Source organism: Falco rusticolus, chromosome 13 (genome assembly GCF_015220075.1).
Source record: "Falco rusticolus isolate bFalRus1 chromosome 13, bFalRus1.pri, whole genome shotgun sequence".
Classification (NCBI taxonomy): Eukaryota; Metazoa; Chordata; class Aves; order Falconiformes; family Falconidae; genus Falco; species Falco rusticolus.
Genome location: NC_051199.1, coordinates 30178041 through 30205933, shown reverse-complemented (window position 1 = coordinate 30205933; position 27893 = coordinate 30178041). Strand labels below are relative to the sequence as shown.

At 47.0% G+C, this 27893-nt stretch overlaps 2 protein-coding genes across 7 annotated transcripts in view; one reads left to right on the top strand and one right to left on the bottom strand.

Moving 5' to 3' along the window:
- Positions 1-1814: 1814 nt before the first annotated feature.
- On the bottom strand, positions 1815-15152 carry CLRN1 (clarin 1). The gene is made up of 3 exons (XM_037407181.1): positions 14615-15152; positions 5611-5790; positions 1815-4603 (listed from the first exon to the last, which is right to left on the bottom strand). Exons 1-3 carry the CDS (start codon positions 14865-14867, stop codon positions 4338-4340), a joined length of 699 nt encoding a protein of 232 aa, XP_037263078.1. The 5' UTR covers positions 14868-15152; the 3' UTR covers positions 1815-4337.
- A 6502-nt stretch (positions 15153-21654) lies between these two features.
- Positions 21655-27893, top strand: part of MED12L (mediator complex subunit 12L) — a 150067-nt gene continuing 143828 nt past the window's right edge. For all 6 annotated transcript variants that reach the window (XM_037407173.1, XM_037407172.1, XM_037407170.1 and 3 more), the window contains exon 1: positions 21655-21832. In XM_037407173.1, the coding sequence (XP_037263070.1) occupies positions 21734-21832 (99 nt within the window). In that variant the 5' untranslated portion in view covers positions 21655-21733. The remainder of the gene's footprint in view (positions 21833-27893) is intronic.

The window sequence follows — 27893 nt, the reverse complement described above, 5'->3', positions numbered from 1 at the left end:
GGATTTGTAAATACAATAAAGTAGATCAAATCTACTCCACATTTGTAAGTGAACTGCGATGGAGCAGGCTGATGCAAACCACGCTGTCTCTTTCCAGGGGTTAGAAGTCAGGGTGTGGGACAAGCTGCCTTTACAGATTTGGAGACTTCACCAAATTTGGGTATTTCACGGCAGGGGAGAATGAACCTGGCTCTGTAGGACTGGCCATTGCTGGAGCAGGCACCAGTTCCTGAGAAATGGGTACAAATGTCCTTACCTGGCTCTCCCCTGCTGTGCAGGCTGCTCCAGCAAGCTGCGCCCTTTTGGAGACACCAGGTGAAACAACAGAGCAGTTTCTGTGGTGGGGAACAGTGTCCTGTACCCATTATTGTGTTTTCCATCAGGAATAGCATCATCCTGTCAATAATGTGTGTGGCATTGTGTCTAGTCACAAAATGAGGGACTGAAATGTGGGTTTGCCCATCAAGTCCACATAACTCTTGGTGCTGGTGGTGATGACAAATTCAGGCACCACGTCAGCAAACAGGACAGGACCTGGCTGCAGAAGGCAGACCCCCACCCCCCCGACTCCCCTGCCTGGTTCAGCCTTTGGTCTGGAAAACCGGAGGCAGGACGTGGCACAGGACACCCCATCCCTTGGCTGTGTGCAGTGTCCACACCACCCCAGCTTGTCACCCCTGAGGGGCTGGTTCCTCTCGCCCCTTTTCCCACCTCATCCAGACTGGGCCGTTTGTGTGCCTGCCCGCTGCCACCCAGGGAGTGTGGCGTCCAGCCTCGGGGTGATGGCAGCTGAGTGACATCCCCATCTGTGTGCCACCGCCAGGCCGAAGGGGATGTGGACTTGCACCTCCTGGCCTCCGACAGGAACAATGTCTGGCAGCCAAAATAATGCTCTTAAGAAGTTAGTGAAGCTTTGCGTTTCCATGGCAGCTTCTGTCTCCAGATGTCAAAACCCTTTTGCTAGAGGTATGAGTGAATATTGGCCCAAGGGGTGAAACCCTAACTGGCATCAACAGGGCTTTGGCGCAGAGCTCTCCCAACTTCTCCATGGTGTAGGTAAATGCTCTGAGATGTTGGAGGGGAAGCTGTGAAGCTTAATTAACTTCTTCCCTAGCACAATCTCAGCTCTGCAGTAACTCAGAGAGGAAAGGCTCCTAGCAAGGGCAGCAGCACTGGCATTTTCGCAGCCACAGCCAGCGCTGAGCATCCCTCCTGTGTCAGGCAGTGGGGGGGCATCCCTCAGCCCACCCTGGGCCCAGGCTGTAGGGTGTCTGGCTGCAGGTGTCATTAGCATCGCTCCTGCCGCATTAATGGCTGAACTTCTCCATACTGCCAGGTCTTACTGATGTGCCTCATTTCGTGGCTGTGCTTTATGGAATGACATCCACAGATTTTGGTGTGGGTGTACCGCTCATGCTGGTGTGGGGAAGTCAACTAAGTTTGTGGTTCATGCTATTTCCAAATGATAAATGATCTCTGCTTGGGGTAGTGACTTTGACAATAAAATCCGTTAAGGTGGATGTGCTTTAGAAGGGTCTGCTGTGGGAGCCAGCAGCATGGCCTCCAGGAGCCCTGCTCAGGGCAGTCACAGCAGTGGGGTGCAATACAGGGCCAGAGAGCACGGTGAGCTCCACATCTGCAACACGATGCTCTGCTGTTCGCCCCTACATCAGCATCATGGGCCGGTGATCTAAGCCTGGTATGCTCTCTTGTGTCCATATACTGATTTTATATATATATATACATATATATTTGTATTTATATGTACACACACTGCATGCACACACACAGACACAAATTCATACTAACTTCTTATTGGAATACAAAATAATCTGATTTTTCAAGAACCTTCAAAATATGTGTTTCTCCTCACTATACAATTCTTGTTGTTTTTTAAATCATGAAATATGCTAGTCTAGAAATGAAGCAGGCAAAACTTCTTTAGCTAATGCTCATTGATTACAGGTGAGCCACAGGAAATGTGCTGGTGCTCATCCAGGAGTACAGGCTGAGCAGGTCACGCTTGTTCCAACTGTTACTTTCAGCTGGTCAAACACACAAATATTGTCTTCATTTTATTTTGCTATTAAGAATTGTTATGTTTGCCTCAGGAACTGGATATGAATGAAAATAACAGCTGGGCTCATGTTCGTAAGTGAGGTGGGATGTGGGGGGAGTGGTGGAGCTGGGCTCTTTGTGAGGTGATCCCCCCATGAAAGCCCCTGGATCCCGAGTCATGAGCTGCAGAGCAAAAGGGGTGGGAATGGGTTTATCTTCTGTGCAACTCTGTATTTTACACATATGGGCCAACTCCTTCTTCAGGACTGGCAAATATCGCTTAGCCGCACAGATGTGAGCAGGCTGTGCGTCTGATTGCATGTGCCAGGGATTGCTGAAGCTGCTACAGAGCTGCAAAACAGAGCAGCTTCATGATGCATCAGGAGCAAGAAGGATGAAGTGTTACTCCTCATTGTTTGCTGTATAGTAAACAATTCCATGAGTTGTAATACAAATCATGTGTTAAGAAGACACATTAGGAAGAATATGCATATCAAGTAAGAAGAAAATGATGAAAAAAAGTTAGGGGTTGTGGCAACTTGCAGTAGCCCTTACACAGTGTCATAATCTAGGGAGATGTGATACACCATGGGGAGGCAGAGCTGCTTTGTGAAAGGATTTGTGGAGTAGTGGTATAACTTACAAAACTTTTACAAAAAAAACCAGCAATGTTTTGCCATTTGTAGTAAAAGTATAAAAAAATAGCATAAAAGTCAGTGAGGTCACCTTGCAAGTTGCTGGAGCTTGGAGCATATAGTTTTTTCAGAGGTGAATGCTAACAGGTGCCTGGGCTTGATTTTCAGCACAGGTGACGCAGTGGGTGCCGAGTGGGATGATTGTTCCTCAGCTGCAGCTGTGCAGAAGCAGCCTGCAGCCCCTGCGTATATATGGGCAGCTGGGGCAGCAGCGTTCTCTCTGTGCACCTCTTGTATTTGCTTTCAGTGTTGTTTTTATGTCCTGTGATGAGCACTACATCATCTGCATAATCCCGAGGAGGTAGTGTTTGGTGGTGTTAATGCTCTTTTGATCTATCTGTCTGTAACAGGGCTGGTTTAGCTGTACCTAGGATGAGTGGTCCGGTTGCTTTAACCACCTTGCCGATGCTTAAGGGTGCAAGTGCTGATGTGTTTGTCCGTTCTGGCTTCCTGCACTCCTTGGGGTAGAGAACCTCATGTTATTTCTTCATCGGTCTCTGCTGAGCTGTGGCATGCCTTGGAAACTTGTCTGTTGTGCTATTCCATTGCTGCCCTTTGCCAAAGGTTTTGACTTTGTTTATTTGTGTTACTTGATGAGGGAGTGTTTGCAGGGCTGTTTCTGGGCAAGGTTCTTCATGCTTCTGCCCATGAGGCTTTGGGAGGGTGCGGTGCAGTGGGAAGGGTGCTTGGTCTTGTTCTTGTCACTTTGTTCTGGGAAATGTTCTTTGCCTTGGTGTGTTGCAGGGAGCGTTCAGCAGCACCAAGCCAGGCTGCCTCCCTCGGGCAAGCAGGACAGAGTATGTTGCATCTTCTCTACAACCCGCTTTGCTGGGCACGGTGCTCTAACCAAGCCAGTAAAGCCCCCAGCTACAGTGATTGTGTGGGGCAGGGATGTCTTTTGTGGCTTCAGGGCCAAAGAGTTACAGTTGAGTTTGTTAAAACTAAAAAACCCAAAAGAGAGCTTTATGGACAGAAATGATGACGCTGCCATGCAGGTTAAAGTGCTCATGGTGGATTCAGGTGTTTGGCTTTTGTCCCGCAAGCACCTGCTGTAGCACTGTGTTCCCTCCGAGTGTTGTGCTTTTGAGACGGAGCCTGATGCGTGTTAGGAGCAAAGCCTGTACACTTTCTTTTCTCGTTTGATACCTGTAGATTTGCTGAGCGTCCTTGTTCTCCAGTGCCCTGACGCAGTAACAACTGCATCCTTGCCTTCACAAGGGGTAAAGGGCAAAACTGCTGCTGGTGATAGTGTGTGCCTCTACTGCAACTTGTTCCTTTTATTTTCCAGATCCTGTTCAACGCTATTGATATTACTGGTTTTCTTTGCACCAGCTACTTTTCAAATAACTTACTGGAAAAAAAGGCAAATGTCTTAGGTCTTACCCCAAGAAAGAGAAGGAATTTTAATCTAGACATTACCAAATAGCTTGTCTTCTTTAGTTTACTGCATATGCCATGTTGCTGTTTATTTGAAACCTTCACTTCTTTTAACATCTTTAATCATTTACAAGTTAGTACACCTGGTGGCTGTTGAATGTAGTAGTGATGAACCTCATGGCTTGAAATGTTCTTAACTATGTAGTTCTAATACATCAGGTCAACCGCTCCAGTGGTTGTTCCTGAATCTTTTGATTTTGAAAAGGGAAATTCAAATCCAGCAAATCGTATTAGCAAGGCATTCAGGAAGTGCACCAGAGAGCAAACCAGGATGATCCAGAACGAGTTTGCAAACTGCTCTCTGTGAGTCTTGAATGTAAAACTTCCCTCTTTGAAATTAGCAATTTTCTCTGAAAGGTGGTGTATCTTCACCTCTGAAGAGAAAAGAATCATGATGAGGCAACCGCAGGAACCTGAAATGGAGGGGGAGATGCTCATCATCTCAGCTGTCCCTGCATCACGATCAAAAGCCATATTGATAGCGTTATTATGGCCACTGTAACTTAGCTTTAATAGGGATTATTTTTAGAATCCAAGACAATGGGTATTGAAGTTAGTAAGCTTTTTTAATTGAATTTGGCTTGGGACCAGTAATATTTAGCACAGCTGCTGTAGTACCCTGATCCAGTAAAGTATCTGTGCCCTTTCAGCTTTAAGCTGCTCGTTGTCCCCTTGAACATACTGTCTTCATGTTTAAAGATAAATAGATACTACTTTATTAAATTATGATTGTAATAGTAATACCTTGTAAAGTAATAGTAAATGTTCTTGTCAGCCAAGCCAGCAGCACAGAGAATGGGCTTTACCCTCTCTAAGTGGCAGAGGGACAGGGATGGTTCGTTATCCCTGCTGGCAGTGTTTTTTCAGAGACCGCTTTTACAGCAAGTTGCTGTCAATCTCTCCCTCTGCTTCTCAGTTCCTTCCTTCCTTGGGAAGGTTTTGCTGTCTAAGTGGTGCTCTCACCTACACAGGTGGAAACCTCCCATTGTGGTAAATATGAGCAGTTGCATCAATGACTGTTAGTTTGTTTTTTTCCCATCTCTGGTACAATTCCTGGCTCTGACTGTTTGCCCATGATGCATCCCCAGCTCCAGGTCCCTGGGGCTTGTGGGCACCATCCCTTTTTTCTGCCAGCTTATGCAGAAGGGCTGAAGGTGCCGGGGCTGCCTGCTTGCCTGTACCCATCCCATCCCATCGCCTGCCCTCGTGAAGGGTTTTGGTATTTTATCTCTTAACTCCAATTTGGAAAAAACGTTTTGATATGGCAAAGTCATCTGCATTTCTACCTAGCTTTATTTTGCCAGTTTATAGTCAGTGTGGCCATGGTCCTTAATAAGGTCTCCTATGCCAATAAATCCAACATAAGTAGCAAACATGGACAGCCACTAGCTAGGCAGGCCAGGGGTGGGGTGGTACTTACACGCAATGAAGCTCCAGAGGTACAACCCGATGGGGCCGTGCAGGGTTTCATAAGGGCTGCCAAAAGCATTGAACATGAAGAAACCTGCTCCCACCAGAGCAAAGACTATCAGTACTGTACAGAAGAGAATGACACCAACATGGATACTTGCAGGGATAATTTTGAGCAAATCTGGAAAAACTAAAAACAAAATGAACAAATTGTTATTATACATATTAGATAAAGTCATTTCAGAAGTCAGGCCAGGGATTTCCTGCTGGTTTGTGATAATTGTTTTAAGTTGTGCTCTTCCAAATGCAACCAAAAGTGAAAATGAAGTTACTAACTAGAAACAGGTTTTGTGGATGTTTGGAGGTAGAAGTGTTTTGTGAAACTCGGTAGACTGGCCAGGAGAGAAAGACCAGCTCCAGAGAAAGCCTCTCCTCCCCTTCCTGAGGGTATTTCCCTGGGCACGTTATCCCCCTGGATGTGCAGATGCAGAATGGCACCTCCGCAGCCCTGGCACCTGCCCACAGCTGTCTCCACCAGGCTCGCGGAGGGGTGACCCCCAGCACCTCCAGATCTTTAAACGCTGGGGGCCTGATCTGGATCAGCATCCTTGGTGGCTGCTCCCTCACCCCAGTGTTCTGGCTGGCAAAACAAGCTGCTCTCCATCTGTAGGCACCGTTCAGGACATGAGGCTTTTGGGGTTATTCATTCCTCAGAAACCAGATGCAGATGCAAGGTGGAGGGTAACATGCCTACCATCTGCCAAGGTGGTATTTGGTCCTTAATGCAAACAGCACATTCTTGGGGGGAAAAAAAACTGGGAGCTGTATTTGAAAGTGCAGGTCTGCCTTGTACCAGCATGCAGGATGGCATGAGGGGCTACTCGCAGTGCCTGTTATGGGTGGGATCTTGCCTCCCTTGGCTAGAGGCTTGGCCGTTTAGCCCTCTTTTGGAGCAGGGGGGCAGTAAGTCCAGAAACAGACTCTCTGCATTTATGTTCATGAGGTCCCACTGAGGGACATGAGATAGGAAATGAAATGATACCTGCTTGGCTTATTCAGTGAGCAGAGAGCAATTGATATTTATTTGCTTGCCTGTGCCTTAATCAGCTTGTGGGCTTAGTTACAGTTAGTGTGTGTGCCACTGCACACCTGCCCTTGCCTGGAGTGGTCAGCAATTCATATGAAACATGTTTCTTGCACTGGATTGTTCTGGTCAGTAGAGTCTTGTATTTATTTTATTTTCCAAAACACAGGTGCAGGGAGGGTCAGGTGAGGATGAGAAGTTCCCAATGCTCTGCCAGTATCCATATAACATGTGTTGTGTGTCTTGGGGTACCTAGGATGGGGTGAGGTAGCTCCCCTTCCTGAGGGATGCTGCTTCTGGCTCCCTCTTGCCAGGATGGGTGTGTGGGCAGAGGGGAGGCTGGGCAGCCCCTGTGAGCATAGGGGTCCCTCGGGCTCCCTCTCCCTTGTGCTGGCCTCTTGGTCTGGACCACATCATGGGCAACGTGTGATGGACAAAGTCCTTTGGAATATCCAAGCTCTGGCTGTATGGAGAAACAAGGAGATGGCTGGGCAGGAGACATGGGCCTAACCTTGGGGGGTGTGGTTGGTTTGGAGCACCACATTTATTTGGGTTTGATGTGCCTAAAGTGCACAGATGTCAGGGTTTGGCCACTTCATTGCCAGGGAAGCAAAGAGCTGCTCCAGGATGAGATGCTGACTTCCATTCTGTTTCAGAGTAGTGATTCCACTGCTTTAATATCAACATACAGTGCTGTTTTTGTAAGCTTATACCTGAAAAATTTTGGCAAAAAATGTGTGTTATTTCTGAAAACCTTAAATAATACTTCTTTAAGTTATGAAGTCCACATTTTATTATGGAGAAGCAGGAAATCATTAGTGAAACTGCAGTGCTGACATACTGGCAGGTTAAATGTGTTGTGCACTGTGCGTTGCTGGGAGACATTGAAGGCTCCAGGGATGTACAATACCTGGGGAAGATGACGTGTGCAGTTGTTCGTGTGACAATCCACCAACAGTTATTGCCAGAGGCATGCAGACACCTAAAAAGATAGGAGGTTTCTTACCTCCTACCCTTTGATATTTTTTAGAAAATAGAATTTTCTAAATATTTTTTCTGGTTTTTAGAAAATAGAAAAAAAATGGTATTTTGATAAAAATCTGTAAAAAACAGGAAGGATATTTCTGTACATACATTAGTCTCTTAAATTGTTTTTAAAATGAAGTATGGTACTAGAGAGGGAGAAATTCATAAAGGTTACAGCAATGAGTTATTTGCAACAAACTCTCTGAATGGAATTTTGAAAGAATGAGCACATTGTAAATGACCAAAACCTTCTCCCCTGTGTTTGTTTCCCCAAGTAAAACACTTGTGGAACATTTTGTGCCTGGAAGTCCAAGGGCAAAAAGGGAAGATGATAAATCGATGAAAGGAAATGGAGAAATCTTACAATAAAGAAGAGGGTACAGAGCTAAAATAAGATAGAGCACACAAAATGAGTGTGCAGCCGCAAAGGCCGGTGCTGTGCTGTGCCTGGCCAGCTCTCCTGCTGCTGGCAGGTGGGATGCTGGCTGTTTGCAGCAGAGCTGTGTGCCGTGGGACTGAGTATGAAGGCTCTTGCTGGGTAAGTGCAAGTACCGGGTGCATCACACAGTTAATGTGATGCTTTTGCCACATGCTGTATAACTTTAAGTTTCCAAAAGCCGGGAGCTTTTATGTTGGCTGTATTTGCCACTATATCAGTTGCCCCACGAGAGCCCACGGGGCAGGCCGGGTTGCAGCAGTGGAAGTGGCAGCCCAGGGCAGCTGCGGGTTTGTGCTCAGAGTTAATGACTGCTACCTGATGGAGCACCTGCTCACTGACCAAAGGCTGCGGAAGGCTGCGCTGCGTTCCAGCCATGTTGTGGCTGCTGTGACTATGTACACAAAAATTTAGGAATTTTTATGTATTTTTATGCATAAATTATGCAAAATTAAGTATTTGTATGCAGCTTTTTAGCTACTGTTTCAAATTGTCATCCTGCTTAGCTAGGGCACAAGGGATTAGTCAATTAGACTCAGTATGAGAGAATAATTTTTAGTCACTCATGTTTGTTTGGCAACAACGGGTATTTTAGAAGGAATCATCAAATACACTTAACTGCTCCTGATCCACAGGGGCATGATTAAAGTGGGGGTAATAATGCCTTGGCACTGCCTCGCTGCAGCTGTAACGTGCCGAGAGTAAAAAAGCCTCACATAAATTACTCTACCTTGTAAAATGTTTACCAGCAAACAGCTCTGCAGCTTGCCGTGCAGTAAACACAGAGAAGCAGGTAATGTGGTGTCAAGTCAATTTACCTCCCTGACCAAATGAAAGGGAAATTAATGGACCAAATGTTTGCAAACTATTCTTGAAGCTGTGTTAAATAAGTATGCACTTTTCCATTGTTGGTGGCTGGTTGGGAGTGGAGAGGGGCACCCAGTGCCCACAGGGGGCCACGGCCTGGAGATGTCACAAGGCACAGGGGCACAAGAGGGCAAGCAGAGCCCTGTGCCCACCGTCTGGGGTGCTGCATGGACTCTCACACCTTTGGGTAATGGAGGAGCTGCCTGCTCCTGGGGATGGCGCTGGCCCCAGCCTCTGCTCCTCCAGACCCCCTTCCCTGGGGTTGTCCCCACCAGCCTGGCTTGTATGCGCGGGGAGCTCAGGAACACTGCTGCTCGCTGTCTTTGTGTAGGCAAGCGCTGCACACAGCAAAACTACCTGTTTGCTAAATGTACCTATTTACCTACAGGAAGAATTGGCAAGTTTGCCAACGACCCCAAGCTGTGTGGTGCGGTCGACAGGCTGGAGGGCAGGGATGCCATCCAGGGGGCCCTGGACAGGCTTGGGAGGTGGGCCCACGCGAACATCATGAGGTTCAACCGGGCCAAGTGCAAGGTCCTACGCGCGGGTCGGGGCAGCCCCAAGCACAGATACAGGCTGGGCAGAGAATGGACTAAGAGCAGCCCTGGGGAGATCATGTTCGGGGCGTTGGTTTATGAGAAGCTCAACATGACCCAGCAACGTGCGCTTGCAGCCCAGAAAGCCAGCCGCACCTGGGCTGCATCCCCAGCGGCGTGGCCAGCAGTCGAGGGCGGGGATTGTCCCCCTCTGCTCCTCCCTGGTGAGACCCCCTGCAGCCCTGCGTCCAGCTCTGTGCCCCCAGCATAAGGAGGACATGGAACTGTTGGGGCGAGCTCAGAGGAGGCCGCGAAGATGCTCGGAGGGCTGGAGCCCCTCTGGTGTGCGACAGGCTGAGGGTTGGGGTTGCTCAGCCTGCAGAAGGGAAGGCTCCGGGGACACCTTAGAGCAGCTTCCAGTGCCTGAAGGGGAATGGCTTGCAGCTGGAGGAGGGGACAGTCAGGTTAAAGGAAGAAATTCTGTGCTGTGGGGGTGGGAGGCGCTGGCCCAGGCTGCCCAGAGCAGCTGTGGGTGCCCCGTCCCTGGCAGGGCTCAAGGCCAGGCTGGACGGGGCTCTGGGCAACCTGGGCTGGGGGGAGGTGGCCCTGCCCGGGGCAGGGGGCTGGAGCTAGGTGGGCTTTAAGGGCCCTGCCAACACAAACAGTTCCATGAGTTTGCCTGCATAAAAGGTTGCTTTTGCTGATGGCTACTTATTGTTTGTCCAGTTTGGCCAGTTGTGCTTAATAAACACAAAGCACATTTTAGAAATTGGACCTTGTGTTTACTGGACCTTTCATTACTTATTTCATATTTTTACAGGCGTGAGAAGCAGTTGTACTGTTGGTGTGGTATAAGGTGCAATTTTGTTATTGTACCATTCAGGCTATGCGACAAAGAGGCCGAAGACTCCCTACTTGTACAGACTTTTACAAGGAATAGTATTAGTTCTCGTGACTCTACCTGGTGTTTTGGGAGAACATGCAAAACTGTGTGTTTAATAATACAATTTTATATTCTTGATTTTAAGAAAATGTTACTGGATTGTATTGAATCTTTCCCTTGGCACCTGCATTTATAGTTGTTTATGTTATTAGAATTTTATATGTGACACATCTGGAAAATTAATTCCAGCAGCTATGTCATCTTGAAAGAAAAACATTCCTTCATTGTAATGAATGAATGGTGTTAGGTATGCAAGCCAGTGACCTTTAGAAAATGAACTGCTGACCCAGAAACTGATGAGAATCGGCAAGAGCAAATGAAGCAGAAGGCTTGCCCCAGCTGAACTGGGTTTGCTGGCAGAGCAAATTCATATTACAATTAAAAGAGATATAGTGGTCAGAGGGGAGCATTTAATGGGAACAAACATAGAACTAAATCATTTAGCCTATTTTCCAGGCCTTTTTTTCTCAGACATGCTAAAGTGCACTTCAGTGCATTAAACTATGGATGTGTATGTTGTATATGGTTATCCTGTTTCCAGGATGCTCCCAGTGAGTTCCCGAGAGCACTGACTCGGATGGGATGGGTCTGCTGCAGCCCCAGAGAACGCAAACCAGCCTCTTTCATAACTGGTCTCTGAAGGGAATGCTCCTAGTAGAGGTATATTTTGCGGAGGCACCTAATCATTGTTTCTAAATAGAAATCCTATTCAAATAAGTGTTGCGTTTGCTTTTTAATCTAAATAAATGATGATCTGAGAACAATTTGTGAGGAGGACAGCAGTGCTTCTGCCCTCCACTGTCAGTGAAAGACCGCAGAGGCAAACCCTGCTCTGTGGAGTGCCATGGTCAGTAGGACTGGGCTTGTGAAATTTTTTGGGCTGTAAATGGGCTACATCTCAGGTATAAGTAGTGCCAGAGGTCACCTCATAGCGTTACCTTTTCAGACTGCTATGTAAAGGCAGGAACAGGCTTGCAATGTTGCGAGCGAGACCTAGTGAAATATTTCACTATTAATACTCGGCTTGTATGGAAGGAGAAGAAAAGGTAAAAGAATGCTCTAATAAGCAAGCTTGGGTTTGGTTTTAGGTCTGCGCAGGCCCCTGGGCTGTGTTTCTGACACCAGTGCTTCAGACTGGCTAGCTCTGCTACTGCAGGTGATGGTCTGCTCTGAGGGATGCCTGGTGGGCTGGGATGCTGGGAACAAGGCTGCTCTCCCTAGGCAAGGATGATGCTCCCTCACGGGCATCTTAGCAGCTTTGCTTATCACTTGAGGAGTCTTGGGCATAAAATTAAATCCAGCCTTGATTTGCGATCCTGGGAACAGGCATTGAAGCACATGCTTCAAGCCTTATTTTCTCTGTCTGAAAATGAGCGCAGTGATATTGATTGATGTTGAGTGAATTACTCTTCCAATGTTGTTACTCTTTATGCAATTCCTGAAAGCCTTGGAGTTCTTTGAATACATACATTAGGCACTCCTGTTAAAGAAATCAATTTTTAATATTGTCCCGTGCAGTAGGATTCTGCAGGTCTGCATGAACACTTAGGTTTTGTATGTTGGTTTGTAGAAGAATGGCTGCAGAAGCGTGGCCTTAGAATCTCTGAAGATCTGCACGATCCAGGCCTGGTATTAGAATAGGCCTGTAATCAGAATTGTGCTGAAGTTAACAAGAAAGGTAGCCTTGAGCTATTCTTGAATCCTGAGACCAAGTAATTATGTTGTGCCAACAGGCCGTGGCTGTAGCAAGCTACAGCTGCTGGGAAAGCAGGTGCAGGGCCAAGAAAGATAGGGAGCAGTATGGGAATATAGGGAGTAACAAACTACAAGGCTGAAGCATAACAACACAATGAGCTACATGGTTAGAATGCTTATTTTAGTCATGATAATTAGGGGTGTGAGAACCGCGCGCACTTAGAGACTACTAACCAATTATATTTCTGCTTTATGAACATGCATGTGTATCGGTTCTATATAAGTAGTGTTAGAAACTAATAAAGTTGAGCAAGATGCATAACTCGTATTGAGCATCTTCTTGACTCCGGTGAACCCTTCTTCCAACATTGGTTTTTTTACCATTTCAAAGTGGGTTGCTTAGCTGTGACTAATCAAAAACTTCACATTGTATTATTTCTGTTCTTTGGTTACATTTTGTGTCTATGTGCACTGTTGAAGCTATACTTATAAATGCAAGTTTGGTAAATACTTGGGTAGGAAAGCTTGGTTACATGAGATTTCTGAGAGCGTAGATAGAAAATGTATGGCCATAGTGGGAGCAAACTCTGTAACCCTGGAGTGCTTTTGGTTGAAAATGCTCTGCAGTACTTGCACAGGTCCAGAGCTTGCCTGGATGTAGCACTAGGAGCTAATAAAAAAGTTATGATCAATATTATTAAATAATAACTAACAAGTTGTGCATTTGTACTGTCTTGTACCTGTTATATTAATTCGCACTGCCCACTAAATTAAAATTCTTTTGAAACTATTGCTACAATCCCATGAGCAGTATATTAAAATATTTCAGCCATAATGATGGAATGTACAGATGAGAGCCTGAATGCGAGGCACATCAATGAAATGGTTTAAAAGCATCTAAGTAACAAATACGTGGAAAGAAAATTATTAGAAAGAGAAGCTGATGAGCTTCTCTGGCATGGGGGCTGCCTGTTGTGTCTGGGTTTAGTCCTGCCTGGCACACTGAGCTAATCCAGACCGGAGAGGCTGCCCTGCTGCTTGCCCTGTGTCCAGGTTGCTGTGGGTGACCTTCCTGTAACTTCGCTCGCACCAAAGTGCCCACGCATTGATCCTGCTGCTGCTCTCTGGGCTTGGGGAGCTCTGGCAGGGCTGCTCAGCCATGCTCCATCCTGGAGGTGTGGGAGCTGGGGTGCACACCCGGCAGGGCCAGTGAGGCTGCCCACGGGGCACGGCTCTGGCCAGCGCTGCAGCTGCGTCTTGTCCTTGTTTTACCCCAGTTTAGCTGTGCCTCACCGCTCTGTGGCTGTAATGAACCCGGACAAGTGCCAGCCTGGAGCTGCTGATCGCTAGCCGCTTTGTCAGCCGTGGTTCCTAGCAGTTCCAGCTACAGCAGAAAACAAATTCCTTGAGATTTAGTAGACCCCTCTGAAAATTCACCCCAGCCTACAACTAGCAGGGTGGAATATCTGCACACTGTGATGGCAAACAAAGCAATTGAGGGGAGAACTTCAGCTGTATAAATAGACCAGTAATGGAATTTAATTAGAGATGGCAAATCTTAATATGATATTAATTTGGTCTACTACTTTGGGGAAAATACTATACAGTAAATAATCTTTGATACTTCATCTGGTAACCTTACCTTGCCTTAAATGACTCATGTAAGCAATTTACCAGTGCTGTTCTAGCAGAATACAAAACACAGTTAGAAGCAGTAACTTCAGGTGGCACATTGTACGTATAACAAATGGCTGTTTGTTATTATCTGTTTAATCTGCTGCTATGTACAAACTGTGTGTTCACTTGATCATTTTATTGATCTTATCCTTGAAGATAAATAGGTTATGAATATTACATGCAAAGCAAGACCATTGCTAACAGTCTTTGATAAAATTCTGTATGTCAGATATGAAATGCAACTTGCAGATCAACTGACTGAATGTCAGCTAGCATCAGCCAGCTGTTCTTCCAATTAATGCAGCAGATTGCTAACTTTTTGGCTGCTTTGTTTCTCAACAGCAGCCAAACGTATCTATGCTCCAGCTCTTTCATGAGATTTCTGCTAGTTCAGTTCATTTTTTCATGAAGCACATAAGACGTAATGTTGACACACATGCAGAGGAAGGTGACAGACTAATTGAAAACGAAAAATGTTCCTTTTAAAGTAATAGTATAAATCTTTTGAAATGTAGGTATCTGTGTAACTGAAGTATAGATAGCTGAAAATGTTAGTGTGGCTTTACTGGTATCGGAAGATAAGTTATTTGAACCTGAAGATCAGAACACTGTTAACAGCAGCATTTGCTTTAGAATTTCATGCTTGTTAGGTGCAGTGCCTGAGCAAGGGGACACTGGGGCAGCTATATCCCAGCTCCCCTAGCAGTCAGCAGTGTGGTGTTAAATAGTTCAGATGACGTTATTACTTACATGAAAACTGGAAAGGTCTCCCCCCGAGCCCACACTGTCTCACACGCTCGCCATAGAAAAGCCCATACTGGATTTTGCCAATAAACTTCTCCAGCTCCTGGCCGGTGGCGTTGACAAGCAGCGCTCCCGTCTTGCAGAGTATCGTCCCCTTAACCCACAGCTGTGTGCCGATGGCTGCTGCGGTCCCCAGCGCACAAGCAAAGCTCAGCACCCCGGCTATGCAAAAGATAATTTTCTTCTGCTGGGCTGGCATGGTGGTGTGCAAAGTCCTTGAAGGGACGCGGCTTTCAGCAAGGCAGCGACAAGGTCTTCATCGGCATGGCAAAGAGCCAAGCTCCCTGGCATGCAGCCAGCCCAGCTTGAGGCATGAGCCCTCTCCTCCGGCAGCCTCAGCTGTGGACATCCACGGGGCACACGTTTCCTGAGAGATGCTGTCAAGGTTTTTCTCCCCTGTCCCCTCCTGTATAGCTCCAGCTTGCACACTGATGTGTTTAAATAAGCTGGAAAATAGAGCAGTTCGTAGAGTCTTCCAGTGCATCCTCTGTCACTTGATAACGAGGGTTTAGGATGACAGAAGGGACCTCCCGGTAATTTGAGTGTTCTGCTGTTCCCAGCCCCCTGCCTGATTGGGCAAGCTGGGGATGTGAGACAGGCTTGGCTGCTGCATCTGATTATCTGCCCTCTAAAAAGGAAGTTTTCAGAGGGTTTTGTTTTTCCAGGTTTTCCTCTAAAACTAGCAATGCTAAGCTGCTTTATTCTTCCCTTCCCCCCTCCCCGCCCACCTTTTTTTGAATGCAATGGCACAGGTAACACACTGTACCCCTGCAACGCCAGGAGGGCCCCTCTGCAGTATTTGGTTGCATTTGGACACTTGCTTTTCCCTGGCAAGGGCAGTGTCTTACCTATCGTATTGTTTTGGCTGTAGTGTGTAGAATGCTTAGACAAGCGTTTCAGTTCAGGTTTCAAATGTACACAAACACATTTTCTCTTCTTTACAGAAGACCCAACCTACCCTGAGGCTCAGCAGCATGCTGGCTCCCGGTGCATCGTGCAGGCCATGCACTGCTGGGCTCCTGCTGCTGCTGGGCACTTGCCTTTCTTTGTGCGAGCCAAAGTCAGAGGCATGAAATAACCCATCCTCCAGGGTGTGGCTGACTCAGGGCCTCGGCTGGGACCAGAAGCATGGCCATCTGCATCAATCTGACTGCCAGTCACTTTGGCAGACGGAGGGCTGGATTTTTTTTCCTGACCATATCAACTTAGTGGTTTGTTAACTGGATGCATATCCATTGCAGGAGTACTCAAGTGGTTTAAGAATATCCTATCACATAGGCTTAAAGACAGAGTCTGGTTTAACTACGCAGGTTTTGAGACAACCTTGGCATTACTTGGCATTAAAATGAAGCAAGGCTGTGTACAGAAAAACGATTTACTACTGTTTTTTTTTTTTTTTTAAGCTAATGCTTAAATAAAGCTGTGGGTTGTGGTGTGATTGTTGTAACCAAAAAAATAGCATGCTGCTGTACTGCTGGGATCCTTAACCATGGAGCCTGCACTGTGCACAGTGCTGAATCCATACAGGTTTGGGGAAAATGCTCATTTTTAAAGACTGTTTTGAATACTTTACTTGAGCAGAATGCATTTATTCTTCCTTGAAGGACTCTGATGTTTTACTATGATTATCACCAACGCAATAGCAGTGAAAGGAACAGACTTGAACGTATGCATATAAAAATGGCCATGTCCTGGAAGAATTTGATGAGGGGAAATAATTTTTAATTGTAGTCACCAAAGCAGATAAATGCTTTTTTTTCCAAGAGTCAGCTTTCTGATAGTCTTTCCATATGGAGAAATAGTTTATGCCGTGGAAAATTACGTAATTTTCTGAATGAGCTAAGATGTTTCAGAATCCCTCAGAAAAGTGGAGGTGGCAATACAGGAGCAGCCAGCACAGAGGGGGTTTGCCTTGGTCCAGCCGTATCTTGCAGCAGGCTAGGCAGTGGCTGGTGGCGTGAGGATGGGCTGGAGATAACACTGTGCATAGAGAAGCTAGAAATTAGAGTGAAGGATTGTCCTGGAGTTTGCCCTGGAGTAACTTTTTCTTGGAACATTCGTTATCAGCTATGGATCCTGACTGCATTTGTTTGAAAACAGTTCAGTTAATATGTGCCATGGCAGACAATACAAGTCCCTTCCTAACTCCAGCTGTGAATTCTGCAGCAAACACTAAGGAGGCATCTGACAGGGTCTCTTTGTGCAGTAACACAATGTTGCTTTCTGGGCAGTTAATATTTCCTGGTATCTGGTCCTGTGTTTATCAAACAAGTATAGGGGGAGGAAAAAGGTCATGCTTTCTGATGTTAAAGGCTGTTGGTTTTAGAAAAGAAGGGTCTCCTTCAGTGAACTTCTGACAGGTTTTTGTAACATCTTCCCACTTCTAAAGCATGTGAAACAAATAAGAGGTTTACAGAGTGGATAATTATTACTTATTTACTAATGGATAATTAACGGAAAAAGTGAAGCTGAGGTATCTGATGATCACAGAAGATATTTTATTGCAAACACTGTGTGCTCCCCCACAACAAATACTGCTTTGGATGTATGACAAGAACAAAGAAGGTGCAGCAAATCACAAGATAAAAAGAGGAAACAGAAACATTGGTTTCTTCCCTCAGAAGCATTACATTCGCCACTTTCTGGTAATATCACACTAAGAAGCAAGACTTAGGTGAATCACAGTTCAAGGACAAGCTTAAAAACTGAAGTAGCCAAGGAATATTGTAAAATTTCTGCTGTGTCTAGGATGATACTTAATTCCTGGCCCGAGTGTTGGGGTGCTCCTTTTGGGAGCAGTGCCTCATGCAGCATCATGAGCAGTTTCACAGCCTGCATTGCAGTCAGGTCTTTCCTGGTAGTTCCATCCTGTTTGCTGCAGAAGAGCCTTCCTCTGCAGCTTACTCATCTTGCTCAAGTCTTTTCTCCCATCCCATATGTCCAAGGTGTTACTAAATCTGCTCCTGTTTTTCACTGCAGTATGGGAGATGACTGCCCTTCTCTGCAGTGGCTCAGACAGGCTCTGGAGGCTCCAGCCATTACTGCCATAGCCCCCCTCCTGCATGCTGGCTGCTTGGGGCTTTGCCCTTGGTGAGGAGGCATGCTGCTCCTCCCTGCCTTCTGCCCTTCATCAGGTGTCAGCTCCTTTGTTCCCTGTCCCTGCAGAGCAATGCTGCACCCTGGGACCTCTCCCTGAATCCTGGCTGGTTGCTGCTCCCTCTTGGTCCTGCTCTTTGGTCCTGGCTTTTCTGCAAGCAGATTGCTGATGGAATGTTTTCCTGTCTCCCTAAATATCCATTTCTCCCTTCAGGCATGCACACAATGAAAAAGATAAAGGAAAGACTGTTGTCATTGTTTCGCTTATTTAAAAAAAAAATAGGGCAAGGCTTTATTATCAGACAATCTTGAGTGTTTGGATGATGAGCTATGCAGGGGTCCTGTCTCTTATGCTGTACCTGTATGGGGCACAATGGGAGGCTTGGGAGGCTTTTCAGCTTGTGCCTAACCTTGTAGAGGGCTTGGCACTTTTCCTCCCTGTTTACATGGTGTTGTCTGCTCCTGTGTAGCTGTTCCTGAAAAGGGCTGATTTTAAATTGTCATTGATGTACTTTCACCTCAAATTTTCCCTCAACTACTAAACTTTAAAAAAAAACACCACCTAAATTTAAAGAAATAGACTATAATGCTTCTCAACCCAAGTCACTGGAGTGTTGTATGAAGATTAACTAATTAATTTCAGTTTTCATTGTAAGTATAAGATGACATGTGAGTACTAGTGGTGATGTATAAAATGCTACCATCCTTGTGACTTCAGTCGCAACTGCGGGTGCTCGGCTCCTCTTTCAGTCTGTCCCCAGCATGAGCAGCACTATGTACCACGCCAGTTCACCGACTCTGCATTTGGCAACCAAGGCAGGTCAACAGTGCATGAGGTGAACAACCACTGCAAAAAATGCACTGAACTATTTTTGATGAGAACAAATGCCTGTTAATGAGGAGTGGAAAAGAACCACCTCCTTTTTTTCTCCCACAGATGCCTAAACCCTGGTTTGCTATACTGAAGGGTAAATATGCAATGTGAGATACAGACAGGTGAAGAACAGTAACTTGTTGAAAAGCAATATTAGCATGCTATTTCTAATGGGGCTTGAAATGTGCTGTGTGAACTTGATCTTTGGCAATCATTGCAGTCAAATGGACACTTATTTTTAATTTTATCAATTAAATTTATCCTATGGTAAAGTTAGAGTAGAAAAAGATTTTTGGACCTCCAAAACTGCTGCCAAGTTTTGCAAGAGATCTGGATTTTTATAACTTCTATGGATGAAAACTTCTATATATCCAGTCATGTAATGACTCATGATAGATGTAAAACTGATGCTGATTGTTTTGCTCTTTTCCAACATGTCACAATTGCTGTAGAATTAATACCAATTTACCAGGAAGGCCATCCTTGGTTGTAGTAGTGTTCAGGATGAAAACACCAAGAGTGATAATGACCCAGTGATGTGCATGTTAGCAGAAACACCTGTGGGAAGCTTGCATGATGGCACTCCAGCTGATTCTAGCCAACAAGTGGTGCCATTTGTCCCTCATTACCATGGGAACTGAATAGACCTGCAAATATTAACAATGAGATGTCCTTGAAGAAAGCATATAAACAATAATTAACCCAGTATTTTCAAAGTTATCCTCTATTTTTAACTACCATCAGCAAAGTCACAGCATATGACAAGAATTTAGTCATGATGGTAAAAAAACCCACCATACCATGAACTAGTATTTGCCATTCTTCTTTATTCGGAGATTATTCCTCAAATTCCCATACTAAAGTGGTGACTTAAGGCACAACTCACTTGACCAAAGGCAATGTGAAATACTTCTTCCCCTCTGAACAGAGATAGCTCAACCAAACCTGGCTTCCCTGGCAGTGTTTCTGGAAAAAACCTTAAAGCTTCAGGTCAGAATGTTTTCAGGCTTGAGGGTTTAAAAAAACCTGGATTTGAACCAGGACTTCACAAACATCAGGGACTGAACTGAGGACAGGAGCAGTGGATAGTGCAGATCTGTAGCCTGACTTGTGGACTTCATGGGGCCAGTCTCTGCTGGGACACCTGCGCTATAGGGGTGCTGTAAAATGCAGGCAAATCAACGCAGAACAGTGGGTGAAATCATGAGAGTGTCAGACCATTCTGCATGACACAAACACCACCAAAAGACTGGGATCTGTGTGTTTAAATGCATCAAGATGTGTTTGGCAAAGTCTCAGGAATAAAATATAAAGATACTACCTTAAAACATAAGTGATATTAATCTTCCCAAAGCCAGGGACCACAACACTGATTTAGTGTGCCAGTGTAACTTATGAAAAGCTCTGAAACATTTTTATCCACTGGTGGAGTGAAGGAAAAGAGCTGATAAACACTGCTGGTCTTTGGAGTGTGCCCTTGGATTGCATACAAAGTCTGATAAATCTGTCAAGGAGGGCACCTCAGAGCTAGATATTAAAGTCTGATGATCTCAGACTTGTTGATCCTCACTTTTGGTGAGCACCACAGCTGGATGCGTGAAAAGTAACTCAGTACAAAAGTGGCAAAGATTTAAGTAGACGATGCATTAACAAATAGGAGACAGGGTAGGGCATTACTACTCAACTTTATTGCTATTGCCTATTCAGCCTCAGCTTTTAAGTTGTCTGTGGCTTGATCAGAGAATTGCTTAGAGACAAAAAAAATAGGGTTTGCCTGTATTTCCTGTTCTTGTCCATATTACATTGGAACTTAAGCTCATTTGTAGAGTGCTGCTGTTAATTTTATTTAGACTTATTTGCAACTGATTGTTTAATCTTGTATTTCCAAAGTACCTCGTATTTGTACTGGCCTGGAGAAGTAGCACCAGGAGAGGACCTGGCACACGTAACAGGTAGAGAGGGGAAAGAAAGTGTTTTCATGCTGCTTTACTGTAATGCGAATACAGGGATGCACCTACCGCTCCAGCACCTAAGGAGGCGGCGCCGTGCGGGGCGAGGGCGTCTGCACGGCGGACACGGGCTGCGACCCAGCCCCGCGGTGGGAAGGCGGGTGCGGGCAGCCACCTGTGCCCGGGGCCCCTGGAGCCCGCAGGCTGTGATGTCCTGTTACTGTTGTTCTGAAGGTGCGCTAATTAGAAACCGCACCTCTACTGACACTAGGTTTCCTGCTTGGCCGATCCAGTGGGATCAGCGGATCTACTTGGGTGGTACAGGCGGGCCCCTGGGAGCATCCCTCGGGAAAAGCGGGGCACGGGGCCTGGGGCCGTGCACCGGGAGCGGCAGCCGAAGGGAGATGGACCAAGCGCCTCGTCCAAGGGCCACCCACGGCTGCAGCCCCACAGGGGTCACGGTCACTGCTGGCGAAGCAGCACGGTGCCGCTCCGTAGTCATGGGCAGGGGAGTGGGGGTTCTCCGACAGACCCCAAGCAGCCGAGCCCTTCGCGCCCTGCCCGGCCGGACGGCGGGGGCTGCGCACTCCCCCGCGGTTAGCTGCGCCGGGCGCTAGAGCCGCCCCGGGAAGCCGAGGGACCGCTCCTGCCTGCCGCGGCGGAGTGCCGGCCCTACCTCCGCGGCGCTGCGCCCACCTGCGTTACTCCTCCGCTGAAGCGAACCGCGTCAGCAACGGGACCAGGCACGGGTGCCGTGTCCCTGCGGCGGAAGGGGGCCCTGCGGGAGCACAGCCGCCCGCGGGGGGAGCCGATCCCGCCAGGCCGGGCAGGCAGCGCTGCCCGCGCCCAGCCCCCTCAGGGACCGGAGATCCGCCGGCCCTCGCCCCGTGGCGGAGGGGCAGCGCGGGGCCCGCCGGCAGTGCCCGCGGCGGGGAGGAGGGCCCGGGGCGGTCCCGGCCGACACCTGCCGCGGGAAGAGCCGCGGTGGGCCGGGCTGCACCGCCCCCGCGCCCGTCCGCCGCCGCGCCGCGCAGCCCGCCCCCGGCGCGGCGGGGGTGAGGCGGGGGGCGAGCCGCCGAGTGCTGCTCCCTGGCGCTCGGAGCCCGCTCCAGCGCCCGCCCGCCGCGCCGGCGAACATGAGCGATCATGGCCGCCTTCGGGCTCCTCAGCTATGAGCACAGACCGCTCAAGCGGCCGCGCCTGGGTCCGCCCGATGTCTACCCGCAGGACCCGCGCCAGAAGGAGGTGAGACCGGCCGCAGCGTGCCTGCGGTGCCGGGGCCCTGCCGCCAGCCCCGTGCCCGCCTCCCTCCCGCGGCGGGCCGCCGCCCTCGCCTCCCGGCCCGGTGCCTCCCCCGAAACTTTTGAGCGGCGCCGGGTGGCCGCGGAGCCGCCCGCTGACTTGCATTTTCTGCGGCGAGGCGCGGGCGGCGGTCCCGCTCACCGCCACCGCGGCCTCGGCGCCTTCCCCGCTGGCCGGGAGCCGGACTCGCCCTGCGGGGAGGGCAGGGGCCCGGGCCGCCAGCCGTGAGGGACAGGGGCCTGTCAGGAGTACGGTCACCTCTCGTGAGGGGAGACCCCCGGCCCGTGAGGGTGAGCTGCGCCACCAGCCGAGGCAAGCGTGGGCCTGCTGAGCTGCCCACTTGTGTTTCTGAAGGGTTGGAGGGTTTTGGAGGTCAGCAAACACACCTGAAAACACAGAGCAGAGGTGAGCAGGGTTGTAGCTTGTACTTGTGTGCCTGCCTGTGGCTGTCCTGCTCCCAGGTGCCCCAGCCAGACCCACGGAGACCCCCGCCAGCCGGGGCAGGGGGCGAGCGTGCAGTTCGGGTGGGTGCTGCAGCACAGCTGGCACGGCCAGAAGCCATGGCGCTGGCTGTGGGCTCTCCCCAGCCTGGCTTCCCAGCCTCGCTTCTGAGCCGTTGGCCCTCTGTAGGTGGGTGGAAGGAGCCTCTGGTGGGCTTTTGTGGATGGGATGTCTCCCAGCAAAGTCGGTGGGTTTCTCTGAGATTTGCCTTGTGCGTTGTGTCATGAGTCATACTGGAAGCTGTGTGTGTCAGATACCCCTGCCTCTTGCGTGGTGGTCCGGGATGTCCTGTTCTTCTGGTGGTCCTGGCCCCTTCTTGTCCCGCTGAATTTGATGCTTGTAGAAGCCATCAGGCTTCATCAGTGAGGACGAGCTCCAGTTAAACGGAGCAAGCGCAGCAGGTCAGCTGTGCAATGCTCTTCATGCTTTGCTCTTTCCCTGGTCTGTTGTCTTGTTGAGACTTCCAGAAAGGAGGCTAATTAAGGGTAATTTGTTAAGTGTTCATGAGCGTTATCATCTGGCTCACATAGGCTGGAGAACGCCCAACAGAGAGTGACTGTTGGTCAGTGCTGGTTGAGAGGAGCTTGGACAGCACACAGTAAAAGATGCATATTCAAGTCCATTACTAATCCTTTGAGACATAGCTCAGTTTTTTGATCACTAGCATCTTTTCTGTCTGTTCACCCTTATGCCACTACTCATCATACTCACAAACTTGATGATTATGGTAACTAGAAATACTTCTCTAACATATTTTCTTTGGTGTGTGATCGTGACCAGGCATGCAGAACTGTATCTGAACTCAGCTATGACAATGTATGGAGATGAATTTTTAGCTCTGGACTGTTGAATATTTTTAGTCAGGTGGTGGATTGATTATTGTAGACACATTTATAAATATGCAGCCGGTTACAATAAGAATGGAAGTGGCAAGTGCCCAGATGGTTAATATTTAAAATACATTTCATGGGTGCATTTGTAAGTAGAACTGCAACAGGCTCATTGTTATTTGCCATAATGTGATTGAAATGTGGCTTGGGGAAAGTCTTTGTTCCACGTGTGTACGTGCAGTGTTAGTGTGTGTTGTATGGGGGCATTTGCAGGAAACAGTCCTGTGCCATGCCAGCCTTTGGGCTGGTGAAGTCTTTCTGTCATTGGAAAAATGAGACAAATGCGGATTTATGGGTCCTAGTAGAGGTGGAAAGGGGCTGCCTGGTGATGTTAGTGTTGCCAGCTGTCGCCCTGTGCCTTTCTAAATTCCCTCTCTGCTAGAAGAGAAGCTAGCACCTCCAGGGACCCCGTGCTCTCATGCTCCAGAGCGCATTCACCTTAGTGCTGGGTGGGAATCTGTTACTTTACAAGATGTGGAAAGCTTGGGGTAATGCTTAGCCCCTGAGCGTTGGCGTGTGTCCTGTGTGCTCCATGCTCTCTGCAGAAATAAGGGGGTGGCAGAAGGGAAGTCTTTAAATTGCATAGCGCACAGCTTCTGCTTGAATGCAGTTACCTGCTGGGGCTGCTTTTAACACCTGGTATTGCTCTAAAAGAGAAAGATTTAGGAAGAATTAGCTTTCCTTGTCTTTCTGTACTGTTTTTTTTTTTTTTTTTTGAACCTTGGACAGTGCTTTGCACATAGTTTCTCCGTATAATCAGCAATTCCTGCTGCTGATTGTGGAGCTTGAGGGAGATTTGGAAATCATGCCCTGGCAGGAGCAGCTGATGGCACGTGTTCCGGTGGACTATTTTTCTAACACTTCTTGTGCTCTGGATTGTTGTTATCTCCATAAGATAGATAAAACATAACACAAATTGTGTTCATTACAAGCCAAAGATATGACCACTGAATGTACCATATCATCAGGGCCAGATCCTGGTGATTTTACTTGTGAGTAATGCTTTTAAATTCAGTTTAATTCAATTGCTAAGCACAAAAAAGCACAATCAACATCATTTTATGCTGAGAAATAGCCTTCTGGCAGAGGAAATTTAATTGCCTTCTCTGCACATAGCATGCATGGTTTGACCCTTTCAAGGCTCAGTTCCCTGACGTCTACAATCTCTAGTAGCCCAGACCACCTTCTCACTGGTAGGATGGGTAAAGCAGCTGAAATTTCTGTCAGAGAGACCTCTCCAGTGTTAATCCCCTTATGCCGCTTGGGAGTCTTTCTTGGCCCTCTCCATATGTGTTTATAACAGAACTTCATCTTCCTAGTCTCCGTTGCCTGTGGCTGGCTGTTGGGTAGGGCAGTTCCTTGCTTGCAACTTCTGAGCCGTTACTTCAGAGTGGGTAATGCTCCTCTAAATACTGTTATTCCTCTCTTCATCATGAAATGTAGCTTGTTTAGTAATCTATAACTGGCACAGTATTTTATACTGTCTTTTTGTAGTCAGCCGACTCAGTATTAGATAAAACTTGAAATTTAGACAAAGTATGTAAATATCTATAATGAAAACAAGAAAGAATTTGAAAAATGGAACATGTTGAAAATATTTAACAAAACATGGCCTTGGGAGAAGGGATAGGCACCACAAATATGTCAAGGTAGGGTGTAACAAGATAAGCTCAAGGAGAACCAAATGGTTAATAAGACCAAACAGAAAATTACTTGTACTGTGTGTGAACTATGCTAATTAGCATACTGAAAGTTACCCCCTCAAGCAAAGAAAGCCCGCTACTAACAAAGCCCTCTCCCAACAGAACATGTACCATGGAAGAAAAGAAAGCTGGATACCAGGCTGGTAAGAACCCATCAGAATTAAGCGTGACTGAACATAATTGTAAACAATTGTTCAAAGTATGAAATGTTTTACCATGTGTGAGAGGTGGGCTAGCTTTGTGGATTTGCCACCTAGCACCCATCTCTGCAAATTTATGCAATAAATGATATCTCAGCTCTGTAGGAGAGGCTGGCTCTTTGCATACCAGGTAACGAACTCTATGAGACAGCATCTTCTAGGAGTTATTATTTGATCTCATTGTTTGAACCAAGCCCAACACTGGGTAGCGTAAGCTGAGTGCAAGTGGAAGGCTGATGCTGCAGCAGCTACGCCACAGGTTGGAATCCTGGACCTTCATGCAGAGGGTTTGGGCCTCCAAGCTAAGGTGGTGGTTGCTCTGAGCTGCTGGAAGTACATGCCCTGTTGTAATAAAAAGACACAAAGCAAAAGATCAAACATGTGAGAGGATCTAAAAGTAATGACTGGTTAAAAAGATCAGTTTTGTTGCTTTCATGAGTTTAATATAGACGACTTTTAAAATTATTTGCTGAAGGAATATTTTGAGGTCAGGGAGAAAAAGAATGTCTTCCAAAAACTCCTTGGTTTTGACTGTTGAATAGTATAGTTCTATATATCATCTGTTTGCTCAGCTCAGGTGTCGGAATAAACTGGCCAGTTCCTTGTTTTTCAAAACCTTTAGACATCATTAGCTTTCTGCTTTTCTCTTACTGTTTTGGTGCTGCAGTCAGCAAGTGTTACTGCAATAATAAGGAAGGAGAAGAATGCTTAAGCTGAAAGACCTTGTTCCTCTTAATTAAAAACAAATTAATATGGATTTGTACAGTCCAGAACACCCAACAATAATGCTTCGATGCTTGGTCCTAGCAGTCAGTGCATTTGTTCTCATCTAGATTTGAATGCCGCGACCACAGCTGGCTGGGTAGGTGCTACAGGTGCCTCCTCTGAACATGCTTTGTGAGAGTCCTGGCTGCGATGGGGTGAAGTTATGTGTGCAGGTTTAAGTTGGGGTCTGACTTCTTGTAGAGCTGAGCTCCTGTAGGGCTTCCTCTCTGTAAAGATAGCCATCTCTACATGTTGTGTTCACAGAGAGCGCTGCAGGTACTTCAGTGGGTCTTGAATATCCCACACAAAAGGATTAAAATTATTTCTGAAACGAACGCAATTTGGGCCTGAACGTTCATTTGGCTATTTAAAATTGCAAAAGGTTTTAAGCCTTGATTGGGCTCGCTTGGGGCCCTGCTTGACATTTTGAAAGGCAGCTTGGCATCCCTGCAGGAGCCCAGAGGATCCAGCGTGTTGCAGTGCAGAGCGTGTCACTTAGTGACAGCAGCATGCAGCACACCTGTCCTCTCATTAGGCGAGGGCTTGGAGATCAAGCCAAGTGAAGGCGGGCCTAACCCTGCTACATTCAGTATTGTGCAACTTAGCTGTGCTGGTGTTGCTGCCTGTTTGCCCAGGAAGCTTTTCCCTCTGCTAGGGGCCAGCTGTGCTCTTAGGCAATGACCCTGAGCTGTTAATGGAGCTGGCGTAGGTGAGATGTAATGAGAGCTTCTGTGAACATCCATTTTATTGTTAATTTGTAAAACTATCTCTGTGCATTGCATTCACAGATGATGTGTGTTTTCATTTTAGTCGGTGTTTGGTTATGCAACTGTGCTATGTTCCATGTTTAAAATTTCTGAGCTGCTGCTGAAGGCAGAGAGAAATCTGAGCTAATAATCTGAGACAGACAAAACGAAAACACTGATGTGTTTTCGTTGTCAGTCCATCCGCAGCTTGTTCCTACAGCAGTGGTAGATACAGCAGTACAACATACGGTTCTTAGTTATTTTCAGCATAATGATATATAGACAGCTTTTTTCGAAGGAGGAGAAGTTTAAAGATAACACAACTGGGGTTATCCATGGAAATAGCACTAATAGTAACATATACCTCTATCTGTTTGCCATTTACCTTTTATTTATTTGCTTATAATCTCTTTGATCACTTTCCTCTCTGCCTTTATCTGTGTTTTCAAGGCTGTCTTGGGGATAGTGTGGGTGGAGGAGTGTTCCAGCACTTCTTGTTGATTTCATTTAAAATTCAGATGAGGCTTGCTAACTTCATAAACTCTAGAGAGAAGAGATTATTTCTAAATACATTACTGTTTTCTGTGTTACTCCCGAACTTTGCAAAAATACTGAAAAGCAAAATGCATTGCAAAGCATCAGGATAAACAAAACGGAAGCTTCTGGGTTTCTGTTTTTGGGGAGACATGTGGCCCAAAACTAGTAATAAAATATTCTAGTAAAATTATGACATTCTTAACTTTATTTTTGCCTATTTTATTTGTTTGATTGCATGGCAGTTGCTCTTCATTTTTATAGGTTATTTCACAGTCAGCTTGGCGATTGTTCCACTATCTCACCCACTACCAGTGGTTCATGGACAGCTTGAACTTGTGTAGAGTAACCTTTGGTGGGAAGTAACTGATTCTTTGGGGGAGATCCGTGCCTTCTCTTCAGAGGGACATTAAGAAAAACAAATAAGCCAAGTTCCCATTCAACTGGTGCAGGTAAACCTTAGTCTGACAGGCATGTGATCCTGCATAAGTGAGTAAACGCATAGCCTCCATGGAAGAATATTAATTTGGTGAAGATATAGAGTGAAGACAGGGAAGGATGGGGCTCGCTTAGGAAGTTACACGCTGCATTTGTGAAGACTTGGGTGTGTGCTTCCACCAAATGCTACTGACCCCACTTCTGTCTGGTCTGTGCTCTTTCTGCAA

What these genes read in the sequence shown, in the direction of transcription:
- CLRN1 (XM_037407181.1), bottom strand. Translation starts at nt 14,867, where the DNA reads ATGCCAGCCCAGCAGAAGAAAATTATCTTTTGCATAGCCGGGGTGCTG. An exon ending in GAGACCTTTCCAGTTTTCAT is followed by an intron (nt 5,791 to 14,614) that starts GTAAGTAATAAC and finishes TTTTGTTTTTAG; the next exon opens with TTTTTCCAGATTTGCTCAAA. An exon ending in CCTCTGGAGCTTCATTGCGT is followed by an intron (nt 4,604 to 5,610) that starts GTAAGTACCACC and finishes CCTCCATTTCAG; the next exon opens with GTTCCTGCGGTTGCCTCATC.